The sequence below is a fragment of the Danio rerio genome, chromosome 18, assembly GCF_052040795.2.
Source record: "Danio rerio strain M-AB ecotype USA chromosome 18, GRCz13ab, whole genome shotgun sequence".
Classification (NCBI taxonomy): Eukaryota; Metazoa; Chordata; class Actinopteri; order Cypriniformes; family Danionidae; genus Danio; species Danio rerio.
The window spans coordinates 37,546,855-37,572,008 of record NC_141038.1 but is presented as its reverse complement, the minus strand read 5'-3'; the positions used below and the strand labels follow the sequence as shown (position 1 = coordinate 37,572,008).

At 35.8% G+C, this 25,154-nt stretch overlaps 1 protein-coding gene and 1 long non-coding RNA gene across 8 annotated transcripts in view; one reads left to right on the top strand and one right to left on the bottom strand.

Annotated features, from left to right (window-relative positions):
- Nucleotides 1–25,154, bottom strand: part of kcnab1a (potassium voltage-gated channel subfamily A regulatory beta subunit 1a) — a 295,057-nt gene that overhangs the window by 14,728 nt on the left and 255,175 nt on the right. For 5 of the 7 annotated variants that reach the window (XM_087291982.1, XM_087291983.1, XM_087291981.1 and 2 more), the window contains 3 exon segments: nucleotides 21,682–21,726; nucleotides 21,151–21,194; nucleotides 12,766–12,852 (listed from right to left, as the gene is read on the bottom strand). In XM_087291982.1, the coding sequence (XP_087148108.1) occupies nucleotides 12,766–12,852; nucleotides 21,151–21,194; nucleotides 21,682–21,726 (176 nt within the window). 7 annotated transcript variants of the gene reach the window in all.
- LOC147832892 (uncharacterized) overlaps nucleotides 1–25,154 on the top strand; it is a 599,182-nt gene that overhangs the window by 401,948 nt on the left and 172,080 nt on the right. The gene's annotated exons all lie outside the window — the stretch shown is intronic.

The window sequence follows — 25,154 nt, the reverse complement described above, 5'->3', positions numbered from 1 at the left end:
TGATGTGTCCAGCCTTAAAAATGTTTTTAATTTTTACTATTAATAGATTCATATGGCAACATTTTGTTTATGTTGGTTGCTCTACAACTCAACTTCAGACCTTGCACACTGCTAGTGTGGTGGCGTATGAAGTAAGCTACTGGGCAAGTTAAGATGTATAGAAAATAGTTAAAAAAGGAATTACTACTACTACTACTACTATTACTACTACTACTACTACTTCTAATAATAATCATAATAGTATAACAAATTTAAAATAATATATAATAATACAATCTTTAAACAAGTTCAAAAAGGAATAATGCAAAACATTACTGGTTCAAAAAAAATATTGAATGATTTTGATAGACAGTGTTTACTGCAACCCACACTTGGTAAATATATATATTTATACATATGTTGTTGTTTTTTTAATTTTTGGGTAAAATGTAAAATATGTTGCACATTTCATTGCATGACAAAATTGCTAGAGGACAATGTCTACATTTTTACAAACATGAAATGTATTACTGTTTGTTATATGTGTCAATTCACAATCTGTTTTTATACATAAACGAGAAGCCAGGGCTTGTCGTATAGATCACCTTGTTAAAGTCTGACCTGAACCCTTCCCAAAACGTAGTAAGTAATGTTTTCAAAAGCAAATGTAACAAAGTCCATTGCAGCCACATTGGTTTCCCTTGAGTCGATATAACTTTTGGACACTGTTAACATAGGGCTTCTTTTTGGCACAGTACAGTTTTAACTGGCATTTGTGGATGCAACTATACACAGCAAAATATGGGGACCCAAAACAACTCTATGGGTGTTAATTTCAACACTTTGAAAGTGTCTCATGGGGTCCACTCAAAACAGACTTAAATCAACACTTTCAAAAGGGTTGGCACATTGACACCGAAGTAAGGGTTAATTTTAACTCAGGGCAGAGTTAAAAAATGTAACTATATTTAACACCACCTGGTGTAATATATTATTTTATTCAACTCTCTTGAGTGTAAATATGGTAAAAAGGTCAAATAGACTGTAAATTACAAAATAAAAAACATTTTATTTGAAAACATTCACAACTTCAACAATTCATTCAATTTTTAAAATGCAACAATGTCAAATTTGCTTTAAATGTTTTATTAGTAAAGACAGTATCAACAAAATATGATGTCCAAACTTGATGTTTCATCAGAGCAATTTGAAAGTTCAATATATCGTCACTCATAGTTTTCTTCTGAACGCATAGTTTTTTTCTGAAATTACATTTTAAACAACTTGGCGTGCAAATCTTTCACTTCGGGTGTTTCCTTGGTCCTCCATATCAAACACAGCAGTTTAAATGAAGGTATAAATGCTGTAAACTTGTGTGAAAACAAACTGGAGCTAGGAAATCTCATCAAGCATGTCCTGTGAATGAAGTGCTTCCCAGCCACAGGATGACCTTTTTATCCATGACGATGTACAGTAGTAGCTGCTGATCGCTCGTCTGGTGGTTCCTGATGCACGGATATACTGTAGGGTGATGCTCATTTAAGAACTCTTCAAGACTCCAGCATGACTAAGAAAAATGTTTGAAAACAAATTGCAATCAAATTCTATGATATATTTAAAAGAACATTTAAAGTAAATAAAACATTCAAGAAATCTAAACTCACCTTTTGAAAATCCACATGATGATCCACAACTTGACTCTCCCAGCTGGTTGAGGTGACAGGATATGGAAGAGTAGAAAAAACACATACATCACTGTTGGATCTCCAAAAACAATTAGGTTAACCACTATGACTAGAACTGGAAAAACAGGCAGCTGTCTGTCCAGAATCCTGAATTTAACACAACACTTGGAGCAAAATTTAGAGGAGCTTAAAATCTTTTATATCATTTAGTGATGCTGACTTCCCTAAAATATTGGCCACAGTGTAAAAAATATTCATAAATTTACAGTTTTCTGTAAGCGTGTGCGTGCGTGCGTGCGTGTGTGTGTGTGTGTGTGTGTGTGCGTGTGTGTGTGTGCGTGCATGTTTCTTTACCAGATTCAACTTGTTAGGCCCTTTCAGGTCCAGTATTGACGCCACCTTTCCTGGAGTCTAGCAGATGTTTCAGGTCCAAATATAATCTAAAATATTAGGATAAGCAGAAGAGGAAAAGTGCAAAGCAAAGAGCAAAACATTATTTAAGTAACAGTTCACCCACAATACAAAACTTATCACCTTCATGTCATTTGTTATTCTCTAATGCTCTAATACCCTCTCAGCTTATTGTAAAACAAATACAGAACTTTATCAAACATACCTTCATTATTATCACCACATATGACCAAGAAGGTGTGCTTGGTCATTTCACCAACTCTGGAAAATACACCATCCGTCTCTAATCAGCCACCGTCACAGGGTCTTGTGTTATTGTACAGAGAACTGTGGCTGTTAAAAAACAACAACACATTAGTATCTAACACATATGCATAACCTTCAGATAAAAAAGAGAGATGAACATCACAAAGTATGCCTCAAACATTTTCACATATCTTTTGATTCAGATGTTGATTATTGATAATAAATCTACAAATCAAACCTGTATCATCATTAGGCTGCTCAAATATGAATCAGTTGATTAATTTTACAGACAGGTGGCTGTTTACAACGCACTAATAAAACGGAAATGTTGTGTACAGTACATGCTAAGTTTAGCCTATAGTTTTAAGCACAATATCATGCGGGAGAAAAAGCTTGACTAAGATGTTCCTGCCAACAGAAATAGCCTAACTTACTAACGTCAGACATCCCGAGTTGGGAAAAGTCATTTTCGGGGGATACAGAGTTGATTTGCGGGAGGTAGCGGGAGAGATGAGTACCTAAAGAGCAATGGGATGAGTTGCGCGCGACGTACCTAAAGAGCGGTGGGGGTGACTTGCGCGCGACGTACCTGAAGAGCTGGGAGGGATGCGGTGGAGAGGGGCGTGCAAAGTGTTTAATGACCGGGCGGGAGACGCGCGATATCCGGGAGATGATCATTCATTTGCGGGCATCTACTTGGGCAATAACGTTAACGTTAGTCCCGCAACTTCCGGGAGACTTCTGTAACGTTAAATGTCTGATAAAGTGCAAACGCGGTCATTTAAAGACATTAATGTTAACATTCCGACTTTAATGGTTGTCAACACTTAATATAATTCAAGCGTACGTTATCACACGAGTCTAAGTTATGGACTAACGGTATATGGACGGCCACGAATGAACCAGTTTAAAAGGGCCGCGGTGTTTAAAATAACCAAATTAACGTACACTAATAACAAACAATCATTTGTTTCAGTCAGGAAGCCTTTTACAAGTAAGCATATGTTCATTTACTCACCAGATATGTTTTAGAAACTCTCCAGAGCTTATGGAAACCGTCCTGTGTTGCCGTTAGCATCCGGGCAGAGTAGGCTAACGTTAGGCGGCTCCGGGGATTCCCTCGCTAGTTTGCTTGGAATTAAAGGAGAAGTGTCGATTTTATTTTACAGATGGGTAACAACGCACAAAATGGCATTAAGCGTGACAGAAATGTGTTGAACATGTACATTTGATGTTTTTATGCACTATGTATGCGTGAGCATATAAAAACATTCTTGAAAAGAAGTCAATAGTAATGCAGTTAAGCTAGATACACAAACGACCATGAATGAACCGCAGAAGTTTAAAATTGTAACTCCATTCTAAAGTTATTAACTTCACAACATGTTTACAACTGTATTTCCTCAAAGAAAGTCTGTAAAATACCAACATTTAGGTAGTTTGACTCACCAGTTGCTGTTCTAAATCTCAGATGGAAAATGGCGTCTGGAAAATTCTTTAGTGACTGGGGCTGCATGAATTCCCGGATGTTGGAAATAACACCACCAAGTGTTAAAAAGATAACTCCTTGATTTCGCACTGAATAAAAACAATTCTAACTCTTATTATATTCATTTATCAAAATCTAACTCTTTAACGTCAACACTTTACTCTCAAATGCTTCAACACCGAGAATTTAACTCTGATGAATTTGCTGTGTATATGTGGTATTTGACCCATGTGGTGATATTGCTTATAGATGACTGACGATGATGAAGCAGTGGCGCAGTAGGTGTAGTGTCGCCTCACAGCAAGAAGGTTGCTGCTTTGACCCTCGGCTCAGTTGGCGTTTCTGTGTGGAGTTTGCATGTTCTCCCAGCGGTCGCCATGGGTTTCCTCTGGGTGCTCCGGTTTCCCCCACAGTCCAAAGACATGCAGTACAGGTGAATTGGGTAGGCTAAATTGTCCGTAGTGTATGAGTGTGTGTGTGTGAATGTGTGTGTGGATGTTTCCCAGAGATGGGTTGCGGCTGGAAGGGCATCCGCTGCGTAAAAACTTGCTGGATAAGTTGGCGGTTCATTCCGCTGTGGTGACCCCAGATTAATAAAGGGACTAAGCCGACAAGAAAATGAATGAATGAATGACTGACGATTCTTGATGCAGTGCTGCCTGAAGGACAGAAAACCACAGTTGTTCAGCTTAGGCTTGCACCCTTGTCCTTCATGCACTAAAATTCCTCCAGATTTCTTGAATCTTTTAATTATGTTATGCACTGTTGAAGGTGAAATTGCACTGTTGAAGGTGAAATGACACCCTATGAAAGCCTGGGAGTTTTGTAACATTTTTAAATGTATGGATATTTAATCTCAATGTTAGCAATACTAAGAGATAAATGTAGTATAACAAAATATTTAAAACTGAAAAAAGTCTTTTCAAGATCTTCTGTTAATTTGTTTTATTTAAAAAAATGCATTTTTCTAACTAAAAAGTTAGAACACCCTTAATTTTATTCCTACTTAAATGGCTCAAATTACACTCAGGTGTATCACACCAGGTGCACATGATTAGTTGATCGTTACTCAGCATTTTGGATGAGCCTTGCCATATACTTCAGACATTTATTTTAGTGTGCGCCTGACCGTTGAAGTGAGAGTGAGAGCAAAAGAGCTGTCTGACGCTTTTAGCCTATGAGTCTGGTAAGGAATTAAAAAAAAAAAAAAATTGAAATCAGCCTTTGCACTGGCATTCAAAACATCTGCCAACATTGGAGGTCCCATCAAAATAAAGTGTTTTGACCGCTAACTTCAGTTGGTTCGAAACGCAACAGCTGTAGTGTTTATACTAGAACTAAAGAGTATGATCACATTAGTCTGCTTCTCTCAACATTGTAGTATGCTCCCATTAAATGTCTAATACAGTTTAAGAGCCTGCTTGTAAAGTCCAGAGGCTTAGCTCCCAAGTATTTGAGCGAGCACCTGTGGTATCACAATTCTTCATGTCTGTTATATTCTGTAAATTCTGGCCAATTGATAAAACCAGGAATATCAAAAACAACCTCATATTTAGCTTCCTAGCAGTGTTTAAAAAGGCAGACACACTCTGTCAGTTTAAATCTTGATTAAAACAATTTCTTTGTACTTGCATACACAAAAGAGATTAAGGCAACCAGGCCCATGAACTCAGTTCAAAAATCAGACCAAAGCTGTAATGACATTTGTCACAGTATGTATATCAACAACAAAAATTAACAACCCTGTTAAATGTCCGTAAACATTTACCAACTTATTTTTAAAAAGGTAAGTAGGCAGGAAGCAGTGATAGATTATGTGTGCCTGAGTGAGAAGTGATGGAGTGAGGGCTGAAAAGCCTGTTAAAGTAGAGAGATCTGGAACAAATGGCTGAGTCAGGGTGACCTTGGCATCCAGCGCAGGGCTTTGAAATATTACTAAGCCCTAAATGCTGCACAACAGCCAGCTCTGAGCAGTACATACATAACCGGAGGGCCATACTGATCCCTCCTAAAAAGAAAATATTGATTGAACTCCATTTAAAATTCTCTCTCTTTTTGATTCTGCAAGGTACTGTAAGGAATTTCAGCCGTTTTGGTAAATGTGCTAATTTGAAACTCTACACAAAGGCACATCAGAAACTTTTATGCATCCAAACAGGTTGCCTATTAAACAGAAGGTGAAAAACAATATGTCAGAATTTATAGTATTTATAAAACAATAGGAAAAAAGTGAGCATCTGACAGTTTACTCTACCACAGGCCATAGCCTAGGAGTTGGCTATTGGGACACACAACGAAAAACTAAAATTATTTGCTTAAAATTGCATTTTTGTTTTTAACATTAATCCAGGTTAGTGTGCCGGTTTCTGCACCAACCATAGCTGAGCACTCAATCAACTAGCTTGCATGTGCCTTGGTCAAACTGCACATGCTTACTGGAAAAGCAGAATCTTCTCAAAGAATGTGCAGACTGGATATTATGTCTATTATACTTGTTCCTGCTGCTTGCTATAACCCCCTGTGCTATCATGACATCATTTGTTGCTAAAGCTTCTTATTAAAATCATTTGTAAATCTGCATTCCTCTTTCCTCAGTGTTTTTGTCATCTGTTTGAACCGAGGGCCTAAGAGTAACATAATTTCAGTTCTCTGTATGTCTGTACAATTCTGCAGAATTTAAAATATAGGTGACTTTGACTTTAGTTAAAGGGCGCTTCTCAACTCGTTTACTGTCAATAAAATTTTACTCTCAATAAATTATTATTATTTTTTTTAAATCATGATAATATAAATTGAGTTACATTTAAAAAGTCTTACAAAATACTTTCTAATAATTATTAAAATTATAAATATTCTTCACAAAGCACTGGTTTCAGTTTTGTAAAGATTTGTAAACCCTGTTGAAGTCAGGGTTTATAAAAATATATATAAAAATCACATTAAAGCAATGCATGTGACTTCATTTTCCTCATGAGAGGCATCTTTAAGTTGCCATCACCAAAAAAAAAAAAATAAAAATTAACCGCCAACTTATCCAGCACTTTTTTTTTTTTTAACGCAGCGGATGCCCTTCCAGCCCCAACCCATCTCTGGGAAACATCCACACACATTCACACACACACTCACACACAGTACGGACAATTTAGCCAACCCAATTCACCTGTACCGCATGTCTTTGGACTGTGGGGGAAACCGGAGCACCCGGAGGAAACCTACGCAAACGGAGGGAGAACATGCAAACTCCACACAGAAATGCCACCTGAGCCAAGGATCCTCCTTGTGTCATTTATATTATATTTAAATTTGTATTGTTTTGGTTTTTACCAAAACCTGGTTCAATTCTATTGACAACAGCTCCTTTAGAAATATTACTCACAGGAAAATAAACATGGCATGTTCAATATTTATTTCCCTCACTGTATACCAACCATGTTTTTTTTTAAATGTATGTTAGGGTATGCAAAAAAATGTTCAAGAGTTCACACTTAGCTAATGATTGATTTTAAAGCCTGTTTGGCATGTCCCAGGAGAAATCCCTGAGCTCATAAGATAGCTCATAAGAGGTTTGTAGGAAGAGAGGGGAGTTGGAGCTATAGTAGGTCTCGAGAACTCCCTTACTTATTAATGGTCGAACGCAATTAGGGATTGCTGATTTAGAGCTCATCAATGGTTCCAATGTGGTTTGGTCAATTAAGCTATATTCCATGTCTTTGGACTGTGAGAGGAAACCAGAGAACCCCGGGGAAAATTACGCGAGCACGGGGAGAACATGTAAACTCCACACAGAAATGTCTACTGGCCAAGTAGGATTTGAACCAGTTGCATTCTTGCTATGAGGTGACAGTGCTAACCACAGGGAACTGGGAAAAGGGAAGGAGTATGGGTGGAAGGAAGGATTCTTCAAGACAAAGATAAATAAGGTAGGAAACGCTGGTTATGTATAGTAATTTAAAAATCATCCGATTAGTTAATCGTGCATTGCTAATGCAGGACTAGCTGTGATCAATCATAAGCATGTGATCCTCTTGAAATTAGTTTATAAATAAACTTTACTTTGTGGTACAAATTTTATCATTAGCATATCATCATATAATGTCGACTCATCTTTAGTGGTAGTGGCAACGTTTTATTTTCATTATCAAAACTGAGCACAGATATTTCATTTCAATTTTGAGGGTTATTCACTACCCTACTTAATCTAGCTAGGTGTATTCATCATAATTGGCTATGCCTCACTTTACAGAAGACAGAAAGAAAAAAAAACATTAATCATATGAAAGATATGAAAGTTCCAAGAAAACGTTTGTGTCGACAAAAAAAAGAAGAAAAATTAACTTCAATATACTGCTAACATGTTGTGCTGCTCTTTCTAATGGCATACATATATATCGAACTTGCCATAGTAAACATACACCCTTACATGACACATGGAAAGATAAAGGTGAACAAAGTTGTATTTTGTACACTGTAAGAATGTCAATGTTAATTCTACTTTCCAGTTTCTCAATCAGGGCCTTTTGAAGACAATCTTATTGAGCAAGATACCAATTAACACCACAGTAAAGCAAGAATGCACATCAAATATGCATCGCAATACTAGCATTGCATTAGCATCTGTTTTCTGCTGTTGCTTTTCGTCACTGATCAAAAGAATAAACTACTTTTAAGTTGATCACTCTCCTTCTGTTTTTCATTTTCTCCATCTTTCTCTAATACACTCTGTTATTCTCCCCTCTCTGCATGTGTTTAAACAGATCATTTAATGAATGAATCAAAGAGAATGTGCGGCTGTTTCAAAAGCTAGTCATTTCATTATTGCTCCTGAAGGTCAAAGACTACGCTTCAGTTATCTTTCTACTCCTCCTTTTGCTTTTCTGATTCTCGTTTTTAATTAGTCTAACCATTTTCTCCAGATCCCTCATGGTGCAGATGTTTTCTCCATCATGCCTGTATATCTCATTTGTTGTAATCGGTTTATACTGTTCGAAGGTCTTTGTTATGCTGTGGTTTGTATAAAAAGCACATTATTAAACAGTAGATTAGATTTTCAGGCTGACTGCACTTGAAGCTTTGGGCAGCACAGACTTTTTCTTTTTTTTTTCCCCCAGCAGTGTGAAAGCCTGCTGACTGCATTGCGTACCTCCGGTGAAAGTAAAAAAGTCTGGTTATTCAGAATTATAACTTTGATGGCACCCTGGGGACTGCACTTAATCGTAACCCTGTTATCATGAATACATCTTTCATAGAACTTAACCCTCAGACGGATGTGCCTGCAGGACATCAAGCCTTTTAGTCTGACACACTCCTTCTTTTGTACATCTCTTACTTTTGATGCAGTATTGTCATCACTAACATCTCAGCATTTTCTGCAGATAGCATTTGGTGAAGATCAAGATTATTTAATTGAAAGGAAACACTTATGAATGGCTAAAGCTATCAGAGTCTACTAAAGTCTTAAAGATGTAAATCAATGGTATGATTTCCGTGGACTGTCATTCAAAAGTTTGAACCTTTTAAAGCAAAGCATTGCAGAAAAAAAAAAAAACAACAACTAATAGTTATCACCATATTACCTCAGTTGATTGATTGCAAACATTACAAGTTTCCTAAATTGCTGTTTAAATATATAATTAAGGATTTTTTTGAGAGGGGTCTGGATGCGCCTATGCGCTTATAGATGGATTCACTAATTTAGAGATTGCATAGGAGGGGCGCTGATTGACGCACAGCTTTAATGGAAAAGTGAATGCAGACATTTTTATATAAATTTTAACATGCTTTTTAAATTTTTTAATATGGTAAAATACCTAATAATAGGATATAATGGTAAAATACGGGACAATCCCGGCAAAAACAGAAGGGTTGTCATGTATGAAGTGTAATGTTTGTCAGACAGTTTTGCGAGGGAACGCAAAACATCTTTGTGAGGGAACGCTAATACTTTCAAAAATATGTTTACCTATCACGTTTTTTTTTTTTGCCTACTCGCTATAGCTTTGTGCGGAAAAACGCTTATGTCCACTAAGAAGAGTAGAGATACCGCTTGCTGTCATGTGCACTTCGGACATTAAAAGGCAAATCCTTGGCAAAAAAAGAAGAGCCAACATGAACAAATAGTAGGACAGGATAAGGAAGGCTTTGAGGAATGCTGGAAAACCACATTTGAATCAAAGAGCAGAACAAAAAAACAGAAATATCCACTGAAAGAAGTAAGTAGAAGAACTGTATATGGTATATGATCTCTCTTTCTGAATGCGCTGAGGAGCGCTAAACAGCCCAAAAACAGTTAACCTATCTTAATAACCCACATACCATATATTATGAAGCTGTATCAATGCATATTTCCCACCAGTCCGATGTAAACTACGGCAAGCAGAGTTTTTTTTTTATATATTTATTTTATTGTGAGATGGCAGAGAGCGAGAACAGTTTGAAGCAGTATACTGTACACAGGTGAGCTGCAATACAATATGACAATAGCTATATATATGTCTGCATTTTATTTATTTATTTGTTTATTTTTTATTCATTTATTTATTTATTGTTAATAACTGATTGGTATTGCATGTACTGTAGAAAGTACATGTACATTGTTCATACTGTATTTTCTGTTTTTAAATAATAATAATAATAACAATAATATTAATAAACTTGAAAAAAAATGCTTAATATTAACCTGAAATTTCTGTTACTGTGCTAAAACTAAGATAAAGGAATCAGATCTTTGTTTTTAAAAGTGATATGTTGAATTAGAGTTATACGTTATTCTACTCTAAATGGACATATACTGTTCTTCCACATTTGAGAAATATAAATTACAGTAACTTTTGATTTTGATACTGACAAATTTTGATGTTCTCAATGCAAGTAAAAAAAAAGGTCTGATTTCTCATTTATATTTACATTTAGTCATTTTGCAGACGCTTTTATCCAAAGCGACTCACAAATGAGGACAAGGAAGCAACTTACACAACTTTAAGAGCAACAATGAATAAGTGCTATAGGCAAGTTTCAGGTCTGTAAAGTCTAAGAAGGAAAGTATTAGTAATTTTATTTTATTTTTTTTTGGGTACAGTTAGTGTGATATCCTAAGAGAGATATCACACACACTGAGAGGCAATTGCAGATTAGGAAGTGAAGTGGAGACTAAATAGTTGAGTTTTTAGTCGTTTCTTGAAAATATCGAGTTCATTCCACCAACTGGGTAGATTGAGCGTGAGCGTTCGCGAAAGTGATTTCTTCCCTCTTTGGGATGGAACCACGAGGCGACGTTCATTCACAGAACGCAAGTTTCCGGAGGGCACATAGATCTGCAGAAGTAAGAGCAGATAAGCAGGAGCAAGGCCAGAAGTTGCTTTGTAGGCAAACATCAGAGCTTTGAATTTGATGCGAGCAGCAACTGGCAGCCAGTGCAAACGGACTAGCAGCGGATTGACATGTGCTCGTTTTGGTTCATTAAAGACCACTCGTGCTGCTGCGTTCTGGAGCAGCTGAAGAGGCTTGATAGAGTTAGCTGGAAGCCCAGTTACTCCAAGGCTTTTCACCATTTTGAATGCAGTAATGGTTCCCCCATCCATCTGGATTGAAAAGTTATGGTGTAGAGTCGTGATGGCAGAAACTACAAGCATTTCCGTTTTTGCGAGGTTAAGCTGAAGATGATGATCTTTCATCCAGTGTGAAATGTCCAAAAGGCAGGCTGAGATGCGAGCTGGAACCGAGGGATCATCAGGATGAAAAGAGAGGTATAGCTGGGTGTCATCAGCATAGCAGTGGTAGGAGAATCCATGTCTCTGGATGACTGGACCTAGAGATAACATGTAGATGGAGAAGAGAAGTGGCCCAAGAACAGAGCCTTGAGGTACCCCAGTGTTTAGATGCTGTAGGTTGGACACCTCTCCCCTCCAAGAAACCCTGAATGACCTGTCAGAGAGGTAAGATCTGAACCATTGTATAACAGTGCCCGCAACGCCCAGTGACTCGAGCGTAGATAGCAGGATCTGATGGTTGCCAGTGTCAAAAGCAGCTGATGAATCCAGCAAGATGAGGACTGATGATTTTGAGTCTGCTTTAGCCAGTCTGAGATCCTCCACGACCGAGAGCAGGGCAGTCTCAGTTGAGTGGCCTTTCTTAAAGCCGGATTGCTTGTTGTCCATGAGATTGTTTTGAGTAAGAAAGTCCAGGACTTGATTGAACACTACTTTCTCCAGAATCTTGGCCATAAATGGAAGCAGGGATACTGGTCTGTAGTTTCAAGTAGTGTATGGTCCAGGTTGGGTTTCTTTAGCAGTGGGGTTACCCTAGCCTGCTTAAATGAAGTGGGGAATAAACCAGAGTCAAGAGATGTGTTAATTATGTGAGTCAGTGTTGGTATGACTGCAGGAGAGATGGCTTGCACGAGATGAGAGGGAATGGGATCGAGTGGACAGGTGGTTGCATGGCTAGATAGCACGAGTTTGTAGTCAATTTTTAAATGTGGACTTCATGTGGTGCTTCATGTCAAGGCCTCATTTAATGAAGTTGTGCTAAAAAAAAAATATTATATAACTCTGTAGTACTACAAAAGTTGTATATATTCAGGCCAATCATATATGAATATATCCCTCTGTAAAAACCTTAAGAATAAAAATTTGAATAAAACTGTGAAGAATGGTGTAAGTGCTGCTGAAGAGAAGATAAGTGCAATAGAAAAAAAAAACATTTTGTGAAAACAGCCTTAAAAATATGTGCTGAGATTTAAATCTATAAATAAAGTGTGACTAAAGAAACACTTTTATATTTGAATTATGGATTAGGTTTTACTTTCTATTAGATAGGAAAAAAAAAACACTTGAATTGAGAGTCGTATTCAATTGAACTTTTGCAAGCAGTGTCTCACCATTTGGTTTGCCATCTGCATTCTTGGAAAGATCAGAGACTTATTTTTAATAAAATGTAAGAATAAATGGTCAAACTCACCTTCCATTGGTGTATTGCTATCAGGCCGGTTGGCAAAGACTACATCCACATACTCCATCTGCATCCTCTGCAAGGAGCCCTTGAGACCTGAAAGAAAAGAGGTTTAATGTGAATGTGTCTGTGTATTTTTGTAACTTATGCACAAGGTTACAGGCTACAATAAGGCACAGGTTAATCCTAATTGAAAAGCTGTATGCCTTGACAGATCATAGTTGAAGACTTATTAAAGCCCTCATAACATCAGGGCAAACTTTGCACTTGTAATCAAGTCCCATAGACGAGAGATCCCCAGTAGTGTAAGTCTAGTGGACTTGACAGTAATCAAGCTATTTTTTCCATGGCCCAAGGGCTTGTTCTCTCTTTGTCTCTGTCTTTAAACTGGCAGAGTGTTGGACTGGGCGGCAAGCAGAAGAGAGTTTGAAGATAGTTTGGGACTGGATTCTCTCTAGAGCAGGGGTCACCAATCTCGTCCTGGAGGGCCGGTGTCCCTGCAGGGTTTAGCTCCAACTTGCCTCAACACACCTGTCTGGAAGTACCTAGTAAGACCTTGATTAGCTTGTTCAGGTGTGTTTGATTAGGGTTGGAGCTAAAATCTGAAGGAAACCTGCCCTCCAGGAACAAGTTTGGTGACCACTGCTCTAGACATTTACTTTGATAACATTCACATCCTGAGGTCAGCTGAGGCTTTACAATCAAAAAATAATAATGGTTGCTGGGAGTTTAAGATGCAGAAGAAGCCAAAAAGCACAAGCATTTTATCTGACAACATTCTACCTTTTCCTCAACACCATGAAACAGGAATGATTCATTTTGTTTAAGTACAACTAAACCGGAGGTTCTCAAACCTGGCCCTGATGTTCCACTGCTCTCCACAGTTTTTCTTACCGAGGTTTGTTCAACTATGAATGCCCTGCGAAGTGGACATCACTAGATATTCTGCTATGATTCTAGTTTGAATGAACTGCATTAAATTACGGTTAAATAAATCTTCATACTACTGGTAGTTTTGTCCTATACGATGCTGCAAACAGTGCTGTGAAAATATATTTGAGATCAAGTAAACTTTGAGTTCAGTTGACTTGAGTTCAGCTGATTTGGCTTATTAAGCTTATTGAGTTCAGCTGTGCTCTTCTAGCAAGCTGGTTGTATCCAAAACTGCCCCTTTACCCTTAAATGTTGCTGTAATTCAGGGAAACACAGGCTGTGTATTTAATTTCAAGGATGCAGAGAACGGACTTGCATTCTTGTGAAGATCGGTCTCGCCAGGTCACCTCGGAAGAATGCTTTTGTTACAAAGACTTCTGGGACTTCTCGAGCAAGTTTAGTGCTCAAGTCTGCATCGGTGCATCCTCGATACCAAGAATGCATTTGGGAGCTTTCACACATCTTCCGTTCTTGCGACCTTAAGTTTTGTAACTGTACATTGGCAGTTGATGATGACTATACTCAAGAACACGAGGACACAAGATTGATGAAGAACACATATTAAGAAATAGCCACTATTTGTGACCGAGTGCACTCGATCAATCCCACATATTAACAATATCCCAAATATATATATACAGTTGAAGTCAGAATTGTAAGCCCCCCTGTTTAATTTTTTCCCAATTTCTGTTTAACGGAGAGCCAATTTTTTCAACACTTTTCTAAACATAATGGGTTTAATTACTCCTTTTTTTTAAATAACTGATTTATTTTATCTTTGCCATTTTGGCAGTAAATAATATTTTACAAGATATATTTTCAAGACACTACAATACAGCTTAAAGTGACCTTTAAAGGCTTAATTAGGTTATTTAAGTTAACTAGGCAGGTTAGAGTAATTAGGCAAGTAATTGTATAACAATAGTTTGTTCTGTTTGTTCTATCGAAAAAAAAAAGCTTAAAGGGCTTAATAATATTGAAATTAAAATGGTGTTTAAAAAATTAATAACTGCTTTTATTCTAGTTGAAATAAAACAATTAATACTTTATCCAGAAGAAAAAATATTATCAGATTTTATTTATTAGATAGCTTCCTAAGTGTTAAAAAACTATCATAAGTCTGACCAAGAAGTTTAAAATCAAATCTATTTTAGGAAGTTGTTCTCAATCCTCGTCCTCATCGCTCCTGAATGAATATTTCATTCAATCATGCATATTTGTTTCTCTTACTTCTTGGGAAGTTTGTTCCATTTGCACATATCATTGTACATTCTGACATGATTCTGGTTTGAAAGTGTGTTTAATTCAAAGGGTAAATCACAAGAGTGTTATCTATGCCATTCACACTTCTATAATAACTGAAAATGCTTTAAACAGCTGCATAGTGCAAATGTTATTTTATTTATTTGAATTAAGTGAACTTCAAGTACAGTCAATTTCTCTTGTGCTGGAGGTAGAGAATAGGCAACACTATGTAAGGAACATGTTGATCTCAGCACAGATTCTTATTGCAACTCTCTTCTAATGAGCGGCTATCTAAATTAGCTGTGTTGAACAAAAGAGACATGCAAAACAAGCATTGCTGGGGGCTGGAATGACACGGATTGAGAACCACTGGCCTGAGGGATTTATTTACCAGCAAAGAACAAACTGTAGCTCTTCCAGTGGACTGAGGGCTCAAATGTATTTATTTGTTTTCATTTACTCCATCCAATGGACTATATTAGTAGTATAATGTAGGGAATAAGAATTGAGGGTAAAGGGGTGTTTTTAGAAACAACACAGGTGTGTTAAACAAAATAAGACATGCAAAATATGCAGAGCAGTGGTACACCAGTTCCATATTTGAGAACCGCTAAATTCTTACATTAAGAATTTTCCTGATTTACATCAGACCAACAGAATTCCCCTAAGTACTGTCCATCATATGAAGTAATCCAAAAATGTTCTAAATACACAATACACCCTATAGTGTAGCACATTTTTGACGTTTTCAAGACTGAAATTTCATAAAAAAATAACCATGTACAGATATATATATATATTTTTTTTTAAGGTAATTGTTTTCATGCCCTACATAATATAAAATTAGAAATTTCACACTTGGGGCTTAAGAAAAATAATGAAAATTGTATTATTATCACTCACCCTCATTTTGTTCCAATAATTAAAGGACACAAATTAGGATATTCAAATCCGAGAGCTTCCTCATCTTCCATTGATAATGTTTTAAATTTTTGGTTAGTTTAGTTTTTTTTTTTTTTTTTTGGTGGACTTTGAATGTCTCAAGACCTTTGCTTTCTATGTAGGATAAGAGCTCTTGGATTTCATCTAAATATCTTAAAGGTGCAGAATGTAAGTTTGACACCTAGTGGTAGGACTAGGTATTGCACTCCTGGATCAAAACAAACACAAGCGCAGGTTGCCAGAGTGAGGACAGGAGAGAGTGATACTCCTGATGTTCTAAATAAAAGCAATGCATGCAATTGAAGAATTATTTTACATATTAGATAGAGTTTTTTTTTTTCCTTACCAACACCTGAAATGTATATATTATAAACAGTTTATATTTCTTACAGGTAAACAACTGAAAACCGACAATGATCACCTCAGGTAAAGCTCTTGTGCTTTATTCAGTGTTAACTGCTAACAATGTGAGTTTGAATGACATTTTTCATGACATTCATTGCCATACTGAAATCAGCAGCAGATAGTTCACCTCAGATCTTGAAAATAAAATAAACCGTTTGAAATTGAACTTTAGGACTAAACACATATGCGTAATTCAGCATGTACATTTAATCATGTTAAAGAGGGTTAATATGTATTAAATAGATTATAAACTTTACCATTTCCTGAGTGAGAGCATATTTTGTTGTTCTGAATGCTGTAATTTCATTTTTGTTGTGTTTCATCTGGTGCAAACAGCCAAATTGCTCATCACTGCGCATCTTGTCATGAAGCGGGTTGTTTGGACATGCAGTAACCTGCTTACCTAATGTTTACGTTGGTAATATTTATATCATTTGCTAATTAAGAATGTGATGTGGAACTGAATCTGCGTCTCATTTTGGAGTCTGCTACTGTCCACCGGAGATCGCAGTTTGGTCATGGACGCATGCTTTGAGAGCCATTCTGAAGAAATTAATGAAATGAGCTAAACTGGCTTTGGGAAGATTAAAATGACCAAAACAAGGACAGCGTTCCGGCATGGAAAACACATTTTCAAAGCAGAATATCTGACTTTAGCACTGATCTTTTAGATAAACAAAAATGTTCACTTGGCATGTTTCTTGAATATCTGCAAAAACGTACATACAGCACCATTAATGTGTTCTGAAGATGGACAAATGTTTGGGGAGATTGAAACAACATGAGGGTGAGATTCACTTTTGGCTGAACTAATCTTTTATGACATCAATCATGTCATGGGAAAGGCTGTCACCTAAAGTTTCTAGCATTTACACATTATTTTAAATATCTGTGTATTCTAGTAAACAGATTTTATATCTTAACTTATGTGCCAAAAAAATTTAAAATTAACATTAATGTGTATTAATACATTTGTGTGTGTGTGTGTGTGTGTGTGTGTGTGTGTGTGTGTGTGTGTGTGTGTGTGTGTGTGTGTGTGTGTGTGTGTCAGAGGTGGAAAGAGTACTGAATAGTCATAGTCAAGTAAAAGAAACATTACTTGCCCAAAACTGTAGTGTAGGTAGAGTAAAAGTATCTGTTGTAATAACAGATCTGCTGTATAACTTAAAGTAAGAGTAAAAAATATACCTTTCAAAGGTACTCGTGAGTAGTGAGTATTACACTGTAAAAAGCTAATGCGTTTACATGTTATTTGTGGATGTGTTTAAACGTAACATTCTGTAGTGCATCTAGTTATTGCTCAGTCATAAGACGTTAATATTAGGTTAGATTTAGGTTGTGATGTCAGGTGACTAAAATTCCTTGTCTAGCCAGCGTCTAAGGACAACATTATTTTGATGTCCAATAATGACGTCAAATGACGTTGATATTTGGTCAATATTAGGTCGTTAGAAAGTGACTAAAAACCAACTTTGAGCCAACATCTTTATCTTTCATACTCCTGTCTTGTGGACCATCTTGTCTTGTGGACCTTTTAATGCTTCCAAACAGTTTGCTGCAATTATAAATCACCCATGACTTGAGGTAGTTTATTATGATGGGATTTCCCTTCTATGTGTGGTTTGATTGGACAGGAATCAGAAGACAACTCAGCCAATTCTCATAGATAAGAAAAAATAAAGTAGTGACTGCTGCTTGAAGGAAAGTAGCGGAGTAAAAGTACAGATACTGCACTAAAAATGTACTCAAGGGAGAGTAAAAGTACACATTTTTAATCTACTTAGAAAATTACAATTTCTGTGAAAAACTACTTAATTACAGTATTTTGAGTATTTGTAATAAGTTACTTTACACCACTGGTGTGTGTGCTTTGCAGCCTAACTAAACCAATGAGCAAATGTGGTGATGTAAATATAATATTGCTGGTGTGTTCATAGACATGCTCCAAATGCAAGGCGCTGCAGGTGGATGAGAGCAGTGTGTATTCTGAGCATTATGTGTGTAAAATAGGTGTCTGGCCCCAAAACTTGCTGGCATGGAAGAAAAATATTGGGCCAGCGCAGAACGGCACACAAACCAATCAGTCTTCCTGCCTGTAACCCTGCATATCTAGGCCAGAGAGGTGTGCGTATTATTATTTCTGTACTTTCACACTAAAGCTAACTGTGTGACCCTGTTGATAATACCTAGAGTATGAAGGAAAGCATAACCTTTTAAAGAGGAATAAATAATACTGTAAAATTAAACCTTAAACGAATAGTTCTGCAACAAATAAATATAAATACAAATTTTAGTTTACTTGTCATCTTTTTGGTCAAATATATCATGATACTATGTCCCTTTAATTAAATATAACATAATTGGTTTAATTGTATGCTGAAATGTAACATCCCATGCTATTGTGTCTGTTCATTGGTAAATAACATTTTTTAAAATACATCCTACATATATTTGATTAGAAAAATATTGAAATATTTTACTGTTTTACAAACAAATGCAGTCTTGGTGATCAGAAAATACTTTTCATTTGCCAAATATGATGCTTTGTAATAATTCATACCAATTCATACAATTTAATTAAAACATCCAATTAAAAAAAAAAAAAAGACTTGTGCCCAAACCCCACCCCTAAACTCAACTGCAATTAGGGATGAGCAAATCTTACTAAATTTATTACATTTTTTAACAAAGTTGAAATTCACAAATTATTCCAATACATATTTTGAATTACATTTCCAGTGCACTTTTGATGTGTTTGGCCAACTACAATGCAGTTAGGTCAGCTAGCCAATCAAAGCACTTTTAGATAGAGTGGGTTTGTAGAAACATAAAATCAATGAAGACAGACTGGGAATAAACAGAAATGGACTGAACTTGGATCTTGTGTTCCTTTCAGAACATTTCATCACATTACAGCCTTGACGATTATTGACTTTTTGTCAGAGTTGTGTGACAGAACACGGGCACTTCTTCTGGAAAGTGCTGTACACTTTTTCCAATCTGTTTTAAAACTGTTCATGACATTTTTTTTTTTTAAGGGGAAAGGGGTGGAATATAGAAACAGGACAGTCCAAAAGTAAAAAATCTGTAAAAAAAAAAAATAAATAAATAAAATAATAAATGCTAGGTTCCACACAATTTGTGTTGGGACAACATAAACAGATTAAGTTAATTTATCGCTTTTTATTAATTTAATTGGATTGAGCATTAATTGTCCCAACAAAATCTTAAAAATTGTTGTTTCAGCTCATCTTAAATAAGTAGTTTGAACAAGCAAAAAAATAACTGAATAAATGAGTGTACAAAAGCAGTCTAGTAAGTGTATACTGAAGTTATTCCTTCATTGATATTCAAACTTCCCTAAAATTAAACTTAAGCAAGTACTAACAGTTTTTACAGCTTTCTTTACCTTTATATAAGAAGGTATATAGTTCTATCACAAGGTTAATGAAAGTCTCCAATCAGTCTTGGGGAACAGTATTGGGGAAAGTTACTTTTAAAAGTAACGCATTGAAATCATGCATTATGTCTTTAAAAAGGTAATGAAACATAATACCTTTTAAAGGAAAAGTAATCCATTACATTACTTTTAGGTTACCTGAGTTACTTTTTGTAAAAAAAAAGTAACTAAATTATTTTCCTGGAAATGTAGAAGTAATGCGCTACTTTAGTAGTTACTCTCATTATTTGTAATGCTTTACCCCAAACACTGGTCCTAAACAAGTAGACAGAATGATTAAAAAAAAGCTTTCAAAAGTGCAGAGATTACACAGAGTTTGTGGCAACATTTTATTTTAAGGTGTCCTCATTACACATGATAAGCCATGTAAAAATGTAAGGTTCCACACAATTCATTCATGTTGTTCCAGCAAAAAAATTAAAGTTAACAACAAATTTAAATATTTCCTATTGTTGGGTTGTGGCTGGAAGGGCATCTGCTGCGTAAAACATATGCCAAAATAGTTGGCAAATCATTCTACTGTTGCGACCCATGATAAATATGGGACTATGCTGAAGGAAAATTAATGAATTAATGAGTTTAAGTGGATTAAACATAAACAATTAAGTTGCACCAAGAAAATGTCAAGAATTGTTTTGTTTCAGCTGATTTTAAACAAATAGTTAGAACAACAGCCAAAATCTTTTCTTTTTTTTTTTTTGAGTATAGTAATAATTTAAAACTGCATGCAACTAACACTAAACCTAACCCACATTTTATATTTCAAAGGTTGCCAAAGCAGAGAAAACGCAAACTATTCCAGCATATGTTTTACACAGTGCATGCCCTTGCAGCTGCAACCCAGTACTGGAAAACATAGTAAGTACATTTAATTAATAAATATACATCAGTAGTAAAAATGAATAGTTAGGTTTAAAATAAAGTTAAACCATTTTCTTCACAATAACTTGATTACATCTAGTACCTGTAATGAACTAAATAATGACCTTTTATAGCATTATACTGTATACGTAAAAAAAAAAAAACTCACAACATGAATAAATGAATTGATATAAAGTAACAACATCACTGTTGTGACGACATACTGAAATTCAAGGTGCCTTTCAGAGTCAGATGAACTGCAATCTCTCAGATGATGATTTTCCTGACAATCAGATGCATGTCATGTCCTTTCTCTCCTGATTCTGTAGTGTTTATTTAGTGACTAAAGCCATTAAGAAAGTCACTCAAGTGTGTGTCTTTGTCCTCTTTAGTCCTGCTATCTATTAGTCCTGCCTGCTAGAGGACATTAAGACTAAATCCACTCAATCAATGTCCAGTGTGGAGCCGAACACGTTGCACACACACAAACAAACAAATGCTGTGATCACAAAGTAAGAGTCTTTTTACGGAAAAAATGTGCACTATACCTTCAATAATGTGCTTCCTAGAAAGGCCTCGTTCAGTCTCAGCTCTATAGAGAAAAAAAGAGACAAACATCAGACAGCAATATTTTAGACAAAGTTCAGTCTTGCATACAAGGCACATATTTCTTCTGCAAGAATTTCCTACTCATCTTTTTTTTTTCCTTCTTCAAACTCGCCTTTTTGCAAATGTTCCCTTTTCAACTTCAAATAAAACCCTGGCATATTTAAATTCCGATTATTATTCATGAGAGAGGATTTGTGTGGAAGTGGGACAGGTCTTTTCTTTAGTCTTATCGAGCTCCGCAGCTGTACTTCTGCTCACTTACTGCCAGAAGACTTGCTCAGTGAGAAAATGCTGGGTCAGTGCTTGACCTGAACTTAGATTAATTACTGCATTTCTGAAATGTGGGAATCCACAGATGTCGGCGTTGAGTGTGCTGCCATTTAGAATGTGCAACAGTGTGAGAGTTCTGAAATAAAAGTTGTCTTGACAGGAAGTGACACGCACAATGAGCGTAATGACAGTTTACTCACTTTCCACCCCAGTAGAGCTTTGTGGTAATAACCAGACTGGACCGCCTTGAGAAAAGGAGGAAGGAAAGAGGGAAAAAAAGTGAGTTAAAACTGGCACATAAATGTGACAAAATAACTTTCAGTTAATCAATTATCTGTATGTTTACCTGTGTTGTGCAAGTTACTTCCTAACTGTAATAAATTACAGATTACTTATTACTGTTATTTAAAAGTAATCCCTTACCTTACAATATTACTGTCTCAAAATTTTAATGTTACTTTACTCTTATGATACTTTTTAGTTACTTTCACCAAAATAACTACAGAATGAGAACATTCTAAAATGACCAAATGTACTGCAGAGCATTTTACATCCAGTAGAAAGCAACATGATGTAGCAGAATGATTGTGACCTATTCAGACTACTTACAACATAGTATATATTTGGCAACGTGAAAGCTCAAGACAATGCAAGAAAGGATGACAGCCAGAATTACAAATGATCTAAGTCAGTTAATAGTATGGTAGACGTAAAGTGATTATTTGGCAATATCTGTGAATAGCTTGACTATATTCATATTAGACGAAACAGGCCTATTTGTAAACTCCAATGCCATGACAAGATGCTGTTTTTTTATTGTTGCCAATTTTATTCACTTTAAATTCAGGCTCACAAAACAAAACTGTTATGTACAAAGTGAGCATGATAAACAGCTTTCTCAATATAATGCTCGTGCACCGATTTTGCTTGTGGACAAAACTGCTTGTGAGCTCTCAAATATGCGCTGCTTGGTGCAAATTTTCTCACCCTCTCTCAAATATGCACTGCTCACGCACAAATTTTTACGCCGCTCTCTCAGTACACTTTATGTACCGAGTGCACAGATTATTTGAGACTCACAATTTGTGTCTTCCTTTTGTGCTTTTTGATATGATTTATATTGGTGCACTATTTATTAACAATAACCAAAATACTAAAATAGACATACACATTACATTTTTATTCTAATAAACCATAACATTTTTGACTGTATGTTATGGGGTATTTCCAGTTTCAAACACTCAGACACAGAGAAAAGAAGTTGGATGTGAAGAAAGATTTTATTTTTCAAAAGGTGCACCATCCTAATAAAAATAAATAAATAAATAAATAAATAAATAAATAAATAATAAATAAATAAATAAATAAATAAATAAATAAATAAATAAACAAAAATATGACTAACGCAAGCAGAAATGTAACTGTGATAAAAAAAATAAGGAAAAACTTGACTAGGTATTATAGCCTACTGTACTATTCACTCTTCAAGTAACTCTCACTCTCAATCCCATTTTATCATGTCAACTAAAATGAAGTGAACTTGTCTCTTTGGCTTCCACATTGTTGATAGGACTGTGGAGGACATTTTCCTTGTTATGTACAGTGTTTTGAACAGTACTACAGTAAAGTACTTCAATTAATCAGTTTTAGTAATACTATAGTTGCTATGGTAACACAAGTGTAATAATATAAACAAATTACCGAGTGCTATAGTTTATTTTTTATTTTTTTTACAATATAGGGTATATTATACTAAAATTTATTACACATAATACTAGCCTAAAACATAGGCAGTATACCTAACACTCAAAAACACTAGAATTTACCATAACCTTTAAGTGTTTTGTGTATTGTTAATAAATAGTGTAGCAATATATAAACCATATCAACATTATTGGGATAACCAATTGAACAGGAGAATCTCTGGAGAGCAAAAGCACGAAAGAAAGAGGAAACATGCACTAATTGTGAACTGCATCATCTGACGGAATGAGAGCCAATCATTCGCACGTGAGCAGCTGTGTTTTGAGTGCGTGCGACTGCGAGAAATTTTGCGGTCGAGCAGTTTTCTCCTCGAACAGAGAATTACATGAATCTGCTCTCGACATGTAAAACTGCACTTACGACATTTTTTCAGTGAAATAACACCATATGCACGGACGTTCATCTCGCGAATGCATTTGTCTTCTGCCACTTTCATCTATTTGCCGCTCTTCTACTGCACGTCAGGGCTGAGCCAATAGTCTCGGTCCTCGAGCTCAGAGGCTGAAATCATTCCGTGTTCAAAGTAAAAAAAACTTAAATAAAAACCAATAGCCAGAGGGAGATTAATGACAACACAATATTCACTAATCACGAACAGAAAATAGAACTTAGTTGCGGTATTTTTTATTTGTTAATGTCTTGCGAGCAAAAGGTTTGTTGTAACGTGCGCGTTACTGAACATGTACCGAGGAAAATATTACTGAAAACGTATTAGTAATGCCTTACACTACTGCGTTACAGGAAAATGTAATACATTACTGTAATACATTACTTTTGTAATGCATTACTCCCAACACTGATGTTTACTTGTGCAGGCATACTTGAATAACAGCATGCATTTTCTGCAGTCAAGCTACAGTTTAAATATATTTTTAAATATTATACAGTTTAGGTGCAATACGTTTTGTTAAACTGGTTGAAAGTCGTTTCACATATTGAATCCTGTATTTATATGTATTTTAATATTTTGCGAAAGGTCTAAGACTAAGACAAGTTTGTCCAATCAAAACATTCGGTCTGCTCTGAACATTATGATAGGCTTACAGACCTGCTACATCCACTTATGTAATGGGCGATATGCACAGAGACTTTTCATTTTGAATATTATTTTATAATATTATAATCTTGCTGTGTTTAAGAGGTTTGTTTAAAATCAATGATCTTCACTGCTTGATGAAGATAAAATATAAAATGGGTCTCACACCAGACAAAAATGACAGACAAAATGTTTATCACAGTATTTTCAGTGGAGTTTTAGTGTTCGCCTGCTGCTCTTCATGTTGCTTGCATTTGCCTTTCATCTTGTTTTACGCTTGAACAACTAAATTAACACTTAAGACTTTTTAAAGGGGTGGTCCAGAGTGAATTTTTAAGGCTTGGTTGTGTTTAGAAGATGCAAAGTAATGTGTGCTCATGCTTCATTTGTAGAAATTCCTGTTATTTTTATATGTCTTACTTTGATTATATACAGCTACTCAGGTAACATGAAAACGGCTCTCATATTACTTAGTCCTAGCCCTCAAGAGGCTTTGATTGGTCAGATAACATAATGTGCTGTGATTCGCAGATTGGCTCCATGTCACCAGGTGCCATCACATCCAGTCACTTGCACGCGATGTGTGACACTGAATTAGACAGAAAATGAAGAACACAAAGCTGAACCTCATGCCTGCTGTCTAAAAAAAAATCTGACAAGTGTCTTTCACATATATTCAAAATAAGCTATCTTCTATCTAAGCTATCTAAGATATCTTTTGCGAGTTTGTTATTTGAGACAGGAGGGTTAACAACAGTAGCGTGGGCTACTACAGATAAAATCCTAGAACCACCCCTGTTAGTGTATATTACATTAATTATGCAAATACTGTAATCATTTAATTCACAAGCAAATGCTCAGTTCTGATGCCAA